The 13,082-nt window shown below is 35.1% G+C and overlaps 1 protein-coding gene across 1 annotated transcript; it reads right to left on the reverse strand.

The window, feature by feature from the left end:
• Positions 1 to 859: 859 nt before the first annotated feature.
• LOC121427694 (E3 ubiquitin-protein ligase TRIM71-like) lies at positions 860 to 7,244 on the reverse strand. Its single transcript, XM_041624217.1, has 2 exons — positions 6,505 to 7,244; positions 860 to 2,125 (listed from the first exon to the last, which is right to left on the reverse strand). Exons 1-2 carry the CDS (start codon positions 7,135 to 7,137, stop codon positions 860 to 862), a joined length of 1,899 nt encoding a protein of 632 aa, XP_041480151.1. The 5' UTR covers positions 7,138 to 7,244.
• Between the last annotated feature and the right edge of the window lie 5,838 nt (positions 7,245 to 13,082).

The raw sequence follows: 13,082 nt of genomic DNA on the forward strand, positions 1-13,082 counted from the left end.
AAAATGGAATATTTTCAAGACTATTCTGAAACAATACCTATATAAAAAGTTTTCACCAGCAAATATTTCATTTTTTTCAAATAAATGGTTTTAAGCGGTTGGTACATCTTTCCCTTTTGGAGAAGATTATATAATTAATAATCAAAAATAAAATGGAAGAATATTCTAGACGGTCCAAAAGAAAGCATCTTATCATTCAATTATCCACGATAATTTAACTGAATAACAAATAGCGATCATACATCAATATGATGCTACGAAAACTTCGCATGATGTGAAAGCAAAATGGTCTAATAGAGCGTAGTCTTTGTGCTTATGGTGCGTTTGTACCCCTTATGCACTGTAAATATATTCATTAGTATGTATCATAGTAATTCTCTTGATTTATTTTTAATTACGTTTGCTGATTACTTTGTTATATTTCAATAAATCTTAGTTATATTTCGGGTTTTAAGTTGGTAATTTTGCTATCACTCGATAATTACAATGATAAGCGCGATATATAGGCCTGTGTTTGTTGCAGACTGAATAGTATTTTCAATAATCGGAAAATTGGTGCAAAATGACTTGCATTATTACAATTCATTAAATGATTCATTTTATTTATCACTTGTATGTTGAATTAAATGTTAAAATTTCCACGTTTTATCGACCTTGTGGCTGCAACACAAAGTCTTTTTTTCAATTAACACATTTTCTACGAATTAAATTGTACCGTATCTTTATCACATTAACTGATTTTATCATTGGATGAAGATATCACATGGTAAGTAAAAACATATCGACACGTGTTAAAGTAGATTTGGAGCAGGATGAAAGCATGTCAGTTTCCATACTACATGGTATGATATAACGTAGATTACAGTGATACATTCATGAAATATAACTTCTTGTAACAAGCAAAGGCCAGCATGTCTGGAGAGATGGAAACCAAGTAACACCACCAAGTATCCAATGTCATATTAAGTGCATTGAACTCAACTCTTTCCTTCAGGTTCAGACCATCAAGATCATAGAGCCTGATCACGACGCTACTATTCTTCTCATCAACACTCGCTACATACACCCTGTCCTGCTCATCCACAGCAGCAAACAGGTAGACACGCCGTGGAGCTTGTAGAGACTCACCAGCATTCCCATCCCTGTCATAGACCGTCACCACGCTTGGATCGGCAAAACATGAACTCGTGACGATCAAACCCGTCCTGGTGGTAGATGCCTGATCCGTATCGTGCTTTGTTTGAACAGTGTGTTTAAGAGTGGATCCTGTCGGGTCATAGATATAGACTTGTTTTCCATAGTTAGTAATGATGATTTCATCTGATGGACTACTGTTAACTCTGAGAAGATATTGACTGTCTCTCACGTGGATTGTTGCTTTCCTAGAGCCAAGGCGAGAGTAGATGTGGGCTTCTGTTCTACCAGTGGACACGCAAAACGCCCCGTCCCGTTGCACAACCAGATCATAACAATTCATGTCATTTAAGGCTAATATGTTACTATACCGCTGCTTTCCACCATTTGAATCAATGATATCAATACCTTGTGCATACCTCCCATACCCGATAGCGACAGTGCTATTGGAGTACGGTGCCATACCGCACATCCCTTCCCGTAGATCAACACACTGAATGACTTCCATCTTGGGATCTGATCCTGAAATACTCCCGAGGTCAAGACGAGTATCGTCTGCTGGTTTGAACCTCTTCTCCTGTGCTTTCTTCCTAATAGCTTCCGCAGAAGTGTGATCAGTAACCTCCTTCAGCATGGCATCCAGCTCCTCACAGAGCAAGATATGAGCAGATAGAGTGTCTGTCTCAAGATGACCCAGTCTGTCATTATCTACCAAAGTAATTGAACTACAAATACTCTTGATCCTCTGTCGATCTTTTGACTTCAAGACATTGAGGTCGTCATCAAAACTATGCTGTAAGGCATGTATTTGGTCGGTGAGATTTCGAAGATTTTCTTCCAGCTCCTTGGCCTTGATACTGTAGGCTTGCCTGACATCATCTAGTAGTGTCTGCACTGCAGTGTGTACCTCATGACGTTGTATTTCTATGTTCTGAATGTTCTTTTCCAGCTCTGCTTTCTTGTCAGCACATCGCTGAGCAAGGTCTGTCACCTACGAATTGAAAGTGATAAGTAAAAACAGCGAGTTATATCTGGAAATATTCCATAAAGGCGAATATAAGAAATACTGATACTCTACAAACAAAGAAATCATACAGAATGACGTACGACAATCTGAATAAGCTTGAAGAGAGACAGCATATAATTACAAAATTATTTGTCATATTGAAACTATAACGATAATAATCATCAATGTAGTTCAACATAAAGAATAAGTTACATAATCAAATGAAACAACATTTTAGATGCTGATGATGGTATTAAAAATCATCATATATCATTGTCAATCTGTATTCAACACCATCTATATTTTATTTTATTAATCAATATTGATTTATATATTCTTATTCATTATGTCATTATTATAACTATCATTATTCGTGTTATAATTAGCAGTAGTAGTAGTAGTATCATTATTATTATCTTTGATATTTCATTATCATTAATATTATCTTTATTTTTACTATTACTGTTCTTAATATCTTATATGTCTTGATATTGTGATTATCATTATAATTATCGTCATCACAATCAAAATCATTATTAAAAGTGGTATGATCTTTGGTGTTAATTCTTATCAATTAAATAGTTTTCATCATTTTCTGCTCAATGATCGCCCTGAGTATTGATAACCATGTTAAATCTACCGATTATACACACATAAAATGCTGGGCAACATACTGTCCATTGTGTTTGGTGATATTTGTAAAAAAAATATATATATATACATGTTTATATATTCTGAGCAATTATTATCCAATTAAGCAAATTTATTACCCAATTAATAGTTTTATTACCAAATTTTGACAGATAGTGTGTTACCCAGTGATGGTTAATAATTGGTCCTTTTTGCCCAAACTTTTTAAGAGTGTACGCTTTGTTTCATTTTTATATAAGCTATTTCACCTTTATACATTACTTGTTTAAATAGATTTTAAAGTGTTTAGACTCTTAAACAGCAAAGTTTTATTTTTTTATATTTGATTCTCAATTAAAATTAAGCATGGTTGTTTGAAATTTTAAACATCCACTGTAAGGTATGCATAGTAAACAACGATGTATACAATATAGTCAGGGGCCTTAGCAAAATTTTGGGGACAGGATTTACAAAAGCGCCATTTTTTGCATGTGGGTCCCTGGTATCAAAAGCATTAATTCTAGATAGGGTGCCCCGAAATCGGTGAAGGGCACCCTATTTTAAAATGCTAATTTATGCAAATTTTATGCAAAAAACTCATAATTCACAATATCTCACTAAAAATAATTTTTAAATGCCCAATTTTTGTGTATTTGGGTCTTCTTTTGCTAAACATTCAACTGCAGGTCGATTTTTATAAAATTGGTGAGTATGAATCAATTTTTAAGGTTAATTTATGCAAATTATATGCAAATCACATGTAAAAACACATGTATTACCATATATCGACATATAGAATTGTCAAAATCACAACTTTTTTCCACATGTGTCACTGGTACCAAAAGCATTAATTCTTGATAGGATGCCTCGATATCAATGACTGGAATCCTTTTTCATAGTGCTAATTTATGCAAAATTATGCAACATCACACTATTCACCGTGAATTAATGTATATGTATAGAACAAACCTCAACTTTTCTATAGAAGCCTATTTCTTTTCTTTTTTCGGGGGGGGGGGGGGGTATTTGGGATTTATTTTCCCGGGGCATCAAATCTAGATTGATTTCTGTACAGCTCCTGAATAAGAATAAATTTTCAATGTTAATGCAAATTTATGCAAATATGTGTAAAACTCATCAACTATCCTATTTTGAGGTTTTAAACCGAGGGACAAGCACAACACTGCATATGAGACATTGTTACACAATTCATTCATTATGGTGACTTTCCATGCGACCAGAGGAGAGCATCATGTTTAAAATGCAAATTTATGCAAATTATAAATCCTGTGCATACCCCTTTCACAATTAAAAAAAACCCGAAATCATATGGAAAAGATAAACAGTATTTCATCTTTCTTTTCAAAGCAATTCAAAAGGTCAGATTTCTTTCCCAAGTAGAGTTTTCCCCTGTCAGAAAGAGGAGAGTATAGGGATGGTTCTCATGGCAGGAAAAGCTGTCCATGCAGGGACACATAAGAATTGAGCAAAGAGACCTGATCCTCCTTTTTTTTCTGTCGTCCCTTGATTGAAGGTGACTTGAATAATTTCAGTGATTTTTCTTTATTGGCTTATGAATTGATCTCTATCTCTAAAACTAAGGTAACACCAAGACCAATTTCTCCCAATCAATTTTTGGCCGAATCAGAGTCGAATCTGTCTGGAATAGGTCCCGAATCAGAGCTATCGACTTCCCAAGATAATTGTCCATATGCCTCCCCAAAATTAATTCAACCGAATTCCATCCAAATACATCCGAAATGTGGCTCGAAAAAATGTGTCTTGGCCACATTCTGGAGTATTTTGGAGGATATTCGGCTGGTTTTAAATTTCCAAGACAAGCAGAATCTCTCCACGAATGTTTCCGTTGGGGAGGGAGAACAGAATAGTCCCGGATCCTTCCGAAGCGATTCCGGGAGCTCCCCGAATCCGAGATGAATAAGTACCGAATACAGGCCATTTTGGGCAGAATTGATCCGACTTTGTTCGGGAGAATTTGGTTTTGGTGTAACCCTTTGCTTAGAGCTAGGGTTAGAACGGAACCGAATCAGCTGCGAATCCATCCATATACACGTATTCTGGTGGTTTCAGGAATATTCTGTTTTGCCTTCGTAAATGCAAGAAATTCGGGAACATTCGCTGAAAAATTCAGCTCATTTTGAAATGTTCAAAACCAGCCGAATACCCTCCAGACTATTCCCGAATGTGACCACAACAAATTCCATTCGGGCCACATTCGGGATGTATTCTGATGGAATTCGGTTGAATTTTTAGAGGCATTTTGGGGTATTTTGGGAAGACTCGATTCGCGATTCGTATCAGTCGTAGAGTAAATAAAGGTCTGACTCTTGCCCCCCCCCCCCCCATATCGTATGAATCATTACTCGAATACAAAGAAGAATATAGACGAATGAGATGAATTGGCCAGAAATTAGAAAGATGGCATCCAAAAAGCTGCCGAATCGGTGAATTATAGCCCATTTCGAAAGAATCTGGCACATTTTCGGAAAATTTTGTGGCGTACTTTGCAAATTCGGGCATAATCGTTCGATTCGGTCGTTATTCAGGTCGTCATTTGGCGAAAATCGGAGGATTTGGGCTAAATTCGGCTCGATTCTGGTTGGCATACGGCTTTATGCTTAATGTAATATATATTAGTCAATGGAATACAGCTTCATACATAAATTATTGTTAATTTACATAATAGAACACACTTTTGCATGGAAACGAGATTTTCAATAGCATACAATCGAAGATTTGAACTGAATGATCGAGGTACGTCAACAGTTTGGCCCCTTTTCCACTGTTAAACCCACTGGAATGGGACGAATTTACACATATAAAATAATTGCTAATTTACATAAATTAGCATATTTTGCATGAAGACGGGATTTTCAATAGCACGTTTGATAGGGTATTAAATTTATGGATCTGATAGAGATTTTCTTTAAGTTTGGTTTCTTTTTATTCCTTTTTACTAATTTTTACTATTCATGCATAAATCAACTGCTAATTTACATAAATTAACATATTTTTGCATGAAAACATGATTTTAATATCATGTTTGATAAGGAAATTTAAAGCTATTGACCTAAAAGAGACTTTCTTTGGTTTGGTATCTCTTTATTTACTTTTATTAATCAATTCCTATTGGCATATGGCTTCATGCATAAATTACTGCTAATTTACATAAAGTAGCATATTTTTTGCATAAAGTTGCAATTTTCAGCACCAGGTTCTGTGGGAAAAATTAAAGCTATTGACCTGATAGAGACTCTCCTAAAGTTTGGTATCGTTTTATTAACTTTTATTAATTCCCATTGGCATATGGCATCATGCACAAATTACTGCAAATTTACATAAAGTAGCATATTTTTGCATGAAGATGCAATTTTCAACACCATGTCCTGTGGGAAAAATTAAAGCTATTGACCTGATAGAGACTTTCCTAAAGTTTGGTATCTTTTTTAAAAAAAAATATTAATTGATTCCTAATGGCATATGGCTTCATGCACAAAATACTGCTAATTTGCATAAATTAGCATATTTTTGCATGAAGATGCAATTTTCAACACCATGTTCTGTGGGAAAAAATGAAGCTATTGACCAATTAGTGACATAGGCAAAGTTTGGTTCTTTTGTAAACTCTGTCCCCAAAACTTCAAATTTAAGGCCTAAGGCCCCTGACTAATATCAACCAGCATTTTTACTGTGATAATTATGAATAAATTTACCTTCCGTCGTAACTCCTGCTCAAAGTCAGCATGGTTCTTGATTTCATGAGCTCTATGACCAACAAGTACGCACTTTTGACAGACATGGACCTTACAATCCTCACAAAACATATCCTTGTTCTCTTGTTTGTGGATGGAACACTTCTCGAATAAATGACCAATGCTGACCTTCCCTTCGATGACATCATCAATGGAGACAATCTCATGATCTTCAAAGACTGACAGATATTGATGACATTGCAAACATTTATCACATATGTAGTTATTACAGGTTCTGCAGAATGAGACAGCATCTCCTTGAAGCTTGCAACCAGAACATTTTGGTCGCATCTCGAGGACAGCATTCATCCCTCCACACTTGGCGTGGTAATCGTCTACGCATCCGTTGATGGAGACATTGAGACGGAGATCATCGACACGGTTGGCGGACAACTTGGTGATCTCCCTGCAGAGAGGACAGACCATGTGATCAAGGTCCTGGTGGGTTAGATCGTATTCTTTGAGGCATCGCCTACAAAATGTGTGTCCACATGAAGTTAGGATTGTCGCCTCGACAAATATATCAAGACATAATGGACATATCAGGTTCGGTGAAGAGCTTGATGCTTTCTCTGATCCACACTTCTCAGCCATCGCTAAATAAATTTAGAAACTCGAGATCTAAATTCCTCAATGTCTATCAGTACTAATGTATATTGAAACGTCGAGTTCGAGTTACATCGCAATGGTTCAGCTTCATACTATTGTCGTACTTCAATACAAATTCAACTACAAGTCAAACACACCCACTTTGAACAATAGAACTGGGTATTCCCAGCTACCTTTGAACTTGACTGCGTGTTATGTATTCATTCGTTGATAGAGGGGGTGTCATTATCAAATTAGGCAATTATGTGCAAAATCCCACAATGGATGATTTTATTTTTCAAATTATATTGTACGCAAGCAACTCTATTTCTCTATCAAGAAGATATATTTTATTCGGCTACCTTACTTGAATTTTCGAATTTTCCTTTATTAAAAGAGAGAATTCCTTTTCAGTGTTACTCATTTACAGATCTTATTATGTAAATAACATAAGAGTCCATTTTCCGTGTTTTTCCCTTCATATGCATAAATCCAAGAATGGATGATTTCATCATATTTCCAATGTTTTATGAATCTCTTTTTCTCTATCAAGAAAATATTTCATCAGGTTACCTGACTTAAATGTTCCAATTTTCCTTTACAGACAGAATCTGTTTTCATCATTTAGATCTGATAATGTGAAAAAGGGTCATTTTTCCACAATTTTTGTCTTCGTGTGTAAAATCCCAGCATGGATGATTTGATATTTTCAATATTGTAATGCATCTCTATCGAGAAGTGATTCTGTTATGGTATCTGACTAAATGTTCTGTATTTTGAGAGATCTTATTCGGTAACAAGTACAAAAATCTTCAATGGAAAGTTCTGAGTCTGTATGTTGATATTGTTTTGTGACATTGTGGTTTTATGCTCTTTTTACAAAATTGTTTGAGTAAAAGAAAATTATTCATTAATGTTTGTGTTGTGATAATTATATAAAAAAATATTTGTATCTTTCTCTCATCTCTGATTCTCGCTCGGGTTTCATCTCATGTACTCCTGATCTACTCTTGTCATATTCTCCCCCCCCCCTCTCCCCCCCTCCCCTCTCTCTCTTTATTTCTTTCTGAGTTTATTTTTTCTTTGTGTATTTTCCCTTTTTTCATTCTGTTTTCTTATAGTAAGGTGTTTTTTCTCAATGTTTATTGTTGTCTCTCATTGTTGTTCATTCTTTTCTCTTAAAGTTTTTCTATGTCCGTTCGGGGGGTAATACTTTCTTTGTATATTTTTTTTCTAGCTTTATTTTTTAATACCTTTGTAATAGTGGTTCCCGTTCCTTGTAATCTGTTCCTTCTCAAAAGTTATTGAACCCCACCACAAAATGCATGCACTTCTTCATGCTGGGTGTTGAATATAGACAACAACACTACGATACGCAGCGAGCCCATAGATTAACAAACTTTATCGAATTTGAAAGTTTATCAAATTAATTCATTATTAGATAAAAAAAAATGGCAGAACTAGAACACTTGAAATACAAATTATGTTCATTTTCGGTGGGATTCACTGACTTTAGAGCTCCACTGTAATACTGTCAAGATAAATCAGTATCCGAGTAATTATGATTTATTGTCAATTATCTTAAAACGATTCCATGATGAAAAACAGACTTAAATCACGAAGAACCTATTACGCACATAGTGTACCAAAAGTAATGCCACCGTTTAAGAAAATAGAATAGCGCCATCATACACAGTTTTTGAAACCAGTCTTACTTTCTTGAGAATTATTTCGAAAAACCGATATTATTGTTATCATGTTTCTTTCCTACTCTTCTTTTAATCTTTGCTCCTTTATTTTTCTAATTTCTTACCCTTTTTTCTTTAATTCTTTCTCCCTTTCTTTCACCCCCTCCCCCTCTTCTTTCTTTCCTTTCTCCCTCTGGGAGTGCGTACATGACCCATTTTTAATAATCATTTATAAATCAGTGTCCACCAAGAGTTCTTCCTTATCTTGAATATTCAGTTAATTTTGATATTTTTGATAAAGGTTATTTCATGCGCATGTCAATCGAGATAAATTTGCTGTTTTGAATATATATGTAGATTAAGGAAAACATCTTATTTTATTTTCATTGTGATTTTCGCATTCGTCCAAAAGCAATTTATATCTCAATTATCCTTCTTTACATTTATCTCTGCTTATCATAACCATACGTATTAACGATGGTTATTCCGTTATAACTTATCATCACCGTCATCATCATCATCATTATTACCATCATCACCAACATCGTCGTCCTCATCACCATCTTTACCACCACCATGCCACATTCGTCATCATCGTCTTCGTCGTCATCATCATCACCATCATCATCTTCGTCATCATCAGCAGCAGCATCATCATCATCCTAAACTCATCACCACCACCATCATCATTATTACTATCATCATGACATCACCTTCATTGCTACCATCTTCACCACCACTATTATTATCATTATCACCATTAATACCACCACGACCAAAACTACAATCATAATGATAGTAATAATAATCATCGTCATCACAACCACCACTCCTATCATCATCACCACCACCATCATCATCACCACCATCATCCTCATAGTCACCATCGTTATCATCACCACCACCCCTATCACCACCACGGCTACCATCATTTGAATAATCTTCATCACCACCATCACCATCATCTATGATTGTAATCTTTACGAACATCATCATCATCATCATTGTCATCATCATCATCATCAATGTAATCATTATCACCATCACCACTATCATCATCTATCATCACCATCATTACCATCATCACCACCACCATCACCATCATCATCATTACCATCACAATCACCATCATCATTACCAGCATGATCATATTCATCGTCGTCATCATCACCATCTTTACCACCTTCTTCATCACCATCATGTCACCAAAATCACTATCATCGTCGTCGTTATCACCATCATCATTACCATCATCATCACAATCATCATCGCCGTCGTCATCATTATCATCATCATTACCACCACCATCTTCATCACCACCAGCTCCACTATCTTCATCATCATCACTATCATCTTCTTCTTCATCATCATTATCATCATCATCATCATCATCCTAAACTCTATCACCACCACATCATCATGACATCACCTTCATCGCTACCATCTTCACCACCACTATTATTATCATTATCACCATTAATACCACCACGACCAAAACTACCTTCATAATGATAGTAATAATAACCATCGTCATCACAACCACCACTCCTATCATCATCACCACCATCATCCTCATAGTCACCGTCGTTACCATCACCACCACCCCTATCACCACCACGGCTGCCATCATTTGAATAATCTTCATCACCACCACCATCATCTATCATCGTAATCTTTACGAACATCATCATCACTATCATCGTCGTCATCATCATCAACGTTATCATTATCACCATCACCACCATCATCATCTATCATCACCATCATTACCATCATCACCACCACCATCAACATCATCATTACCATCACAATCACCATCATCATTACCATCAATATTACCATAATCATCATCGTCATGACGTCATGATATCATTACCCCATCATCATCATCATCATCGCCACCATCACCATCATCATCGCCATCATCACATCGTCTGTCATAATCACTACCATCTCATTCGTCGCCATGACACTTATATCACTTACCTATGTGCCGGAAGCAGTAACTAGCAAATTTAACACAAAATGTATTCGAGATGACACCCCCCCCCCCTTCCTCAACTTTTTTTTCTTGTTTTTTTTTACTAGAAACTCTCAGAATTCATGTTGGTGTCTCGGTGATTATCTATTAAAACTATTCTACCAGAATCTGATTGTGTTAACTTTACATGTTTAAGTGGGAGGAGGTTTACCGAAATTAGTGATAAAATAAATCATCTTCATATTCCCCTCTCTTCTCGGTCCCTCTCTCTCAGCGACTACCCCCCCCCCCCTCATTCTTTTGCAAGCGCTCTAGTTAGTATTCAACAGGTACACAGTTTGAACAGACTCGATTCAATGTTATCATATTTACAATTTAATGAAAAGAGAAATCCCTAGATTCAATTTTAAAAGGAATAATATCTATACAGCTCGATATACTTCGATTCTAATAAAATATGCATTAAACGTTTTTAGATGACAAATTATAGATTGTCCTCTCGGAACAATTTTCTCTCGTTTTCTATCTTCACCATTTATATATCTCACAAAATAATCGGATATATTATTTGTTTCTATTGTTTTCTCTTTTGGTTTGCTAAATGCATTCTAATACATATAGGCCTAAGAGAATAAAACAATCGAATATAAAAATGTAGCCTTTGTATAATGTAATATACTTTGCAGCTTTAGGGGCCTTTCTTCTGTAATGATGACTCTTGATTTAAGTATGAAACAAGACCTTTATTTACCAGTCAGCATATTAAGAGATAAGATATTTTTTTATACTATTATATTATAAAGTTAATAATAATTGATACCTATACCCTTCCCATTTATACAGTATATAAGTCTACAAGGGTCCTGTAAACACAAAGGTTGTCGATTGATCGTACGCTTGGTATTCATGATTAATTGTACATTGTAGATTTAGATTTAGATTTATTCATTTTCCGTTCACAAAGCAAGCACAACAAAATCAAACAATACATTTAAAGTACAACATCAATCATAGAGATATTCATCTAAGATGGTTGTTGAGGTTCGTGTAAGAGGCCCCAGAAGTGCATTTCCAAACATGACGCCAATTTGTTTTGTTTTTCATGTTGAACTAACTAGGCGAGATAACACAAAGGTTAGCGATTAATCGTTAAATGAAATATCCTATCAAGATCGTCGTTGCATGCGTATTTTGCTCACTAGACTGAATAGGAACCAATCAGAATTGTTCTTTCAAATAATGTGTTACTGGCTCCTGATGTCACTGGTTATACATTCAAAATAAATTCATCTAATAGCTACGCATAGTCACTAATAGTGGTGCATTCACGGTGTCAAGAAACACATATTATTAAATAAAACAAACCTTATACCGAAATTGAAAAACTATGGTTTGTAATCAATTTACTTTAAAATACTCTTTCCCCATGGATAAACAGAGTCGTTCTAAACATAGGTCATAGACTAACCTCTGAGAGAGCAGTAACTCGATAACATGCATTTATAATATATAAATCGTGATATTTACACAAGAAAAAAATAATTTATACATCAAATTCAAAGTACAATTACATGTTCTTAAAAGAAAATTACCACAAATCGACCTGGAGTTGCCCCTCTACGTTAAAGGTGATAACCAGGTCTTTCGAATTATTGCATAAAAGTTTGAGTTGCTTTATTGCACGTTTCTTTTTTTTTCAGGCTGCTTTCATGATCTTAAACTTGCAATAAAAAAGAAACCGAACTATTTTCGGACTTGTACTAATAAAAATACATAATGGCTAGTTGTTTGGATTTTTCTTTTTTGCCAGATCAATGTTTACAATCTTCTATTTTCACTTAATTACAATATGTAATTTCGAAAAAAAAGGTGGTTTGGATTTTTTACACCGATGTGTTATCGTAACGAGCAAAATGGGGATAGAGATTGCTGGAATGTTCTTGAAAAAGCAAATAAATGGTGTCAATTTGGGGGATCTGAAGCGATCGTGGTTACATATATATACTTGAATGTAAACAGAGAAAATCTGGCAATACATTCCTATATGCAATATTATGTATATAATAATTGAGATAAAGTTTGTATTTATACACGCATATATTGGAAAATGAATATAAATTATATATTCACATCTCCACCTGTTCACTAATTTATACGAAACCATGGTAATTAAGACTATCCATATCACATTAATGTAATACTGAATATCGACACGTGTTAAAGTAGATTGTAGCAGGATGAAAGCATGTCAGTCCCCATACTACATGGTGAGATATAACGTA

The sequence above is a fragment of the Lytechinus variegatus genome, chromosome 14 (genome assembly GCF_018143015.1).
Source record: "Lytechinus variegatus isolate NC3 chromosome 14, Lvar_3.0, whole genome shotgun sequence".
Lineage (NCBI taxonomy): Eukaryota > Metazoa > Echinodermata > Echinoidea > Temnopleuroida > Toxopneustidae > Lytechinus > Lytechinus variegatus.

What these genes read in the sequence shown, in the direction of transcription:
- LOC121427694 (XM_041624217.1), bottom strand. Translation starts at nt 7,137, where the DNA reads ATGGCTGAGAAGTGTGGATCAGAGAAAGCATCAAGCTCTTCACCGAAC. An exon ending in AGCAGGAGTTACGACGGAAG is followed by an intron (nt 2,126 to 6,504) that starts GTAAATTTATTC and finishes TTCAATTCGTAG; the next exon opens with GTGACAGACCTTGCTCAGCG.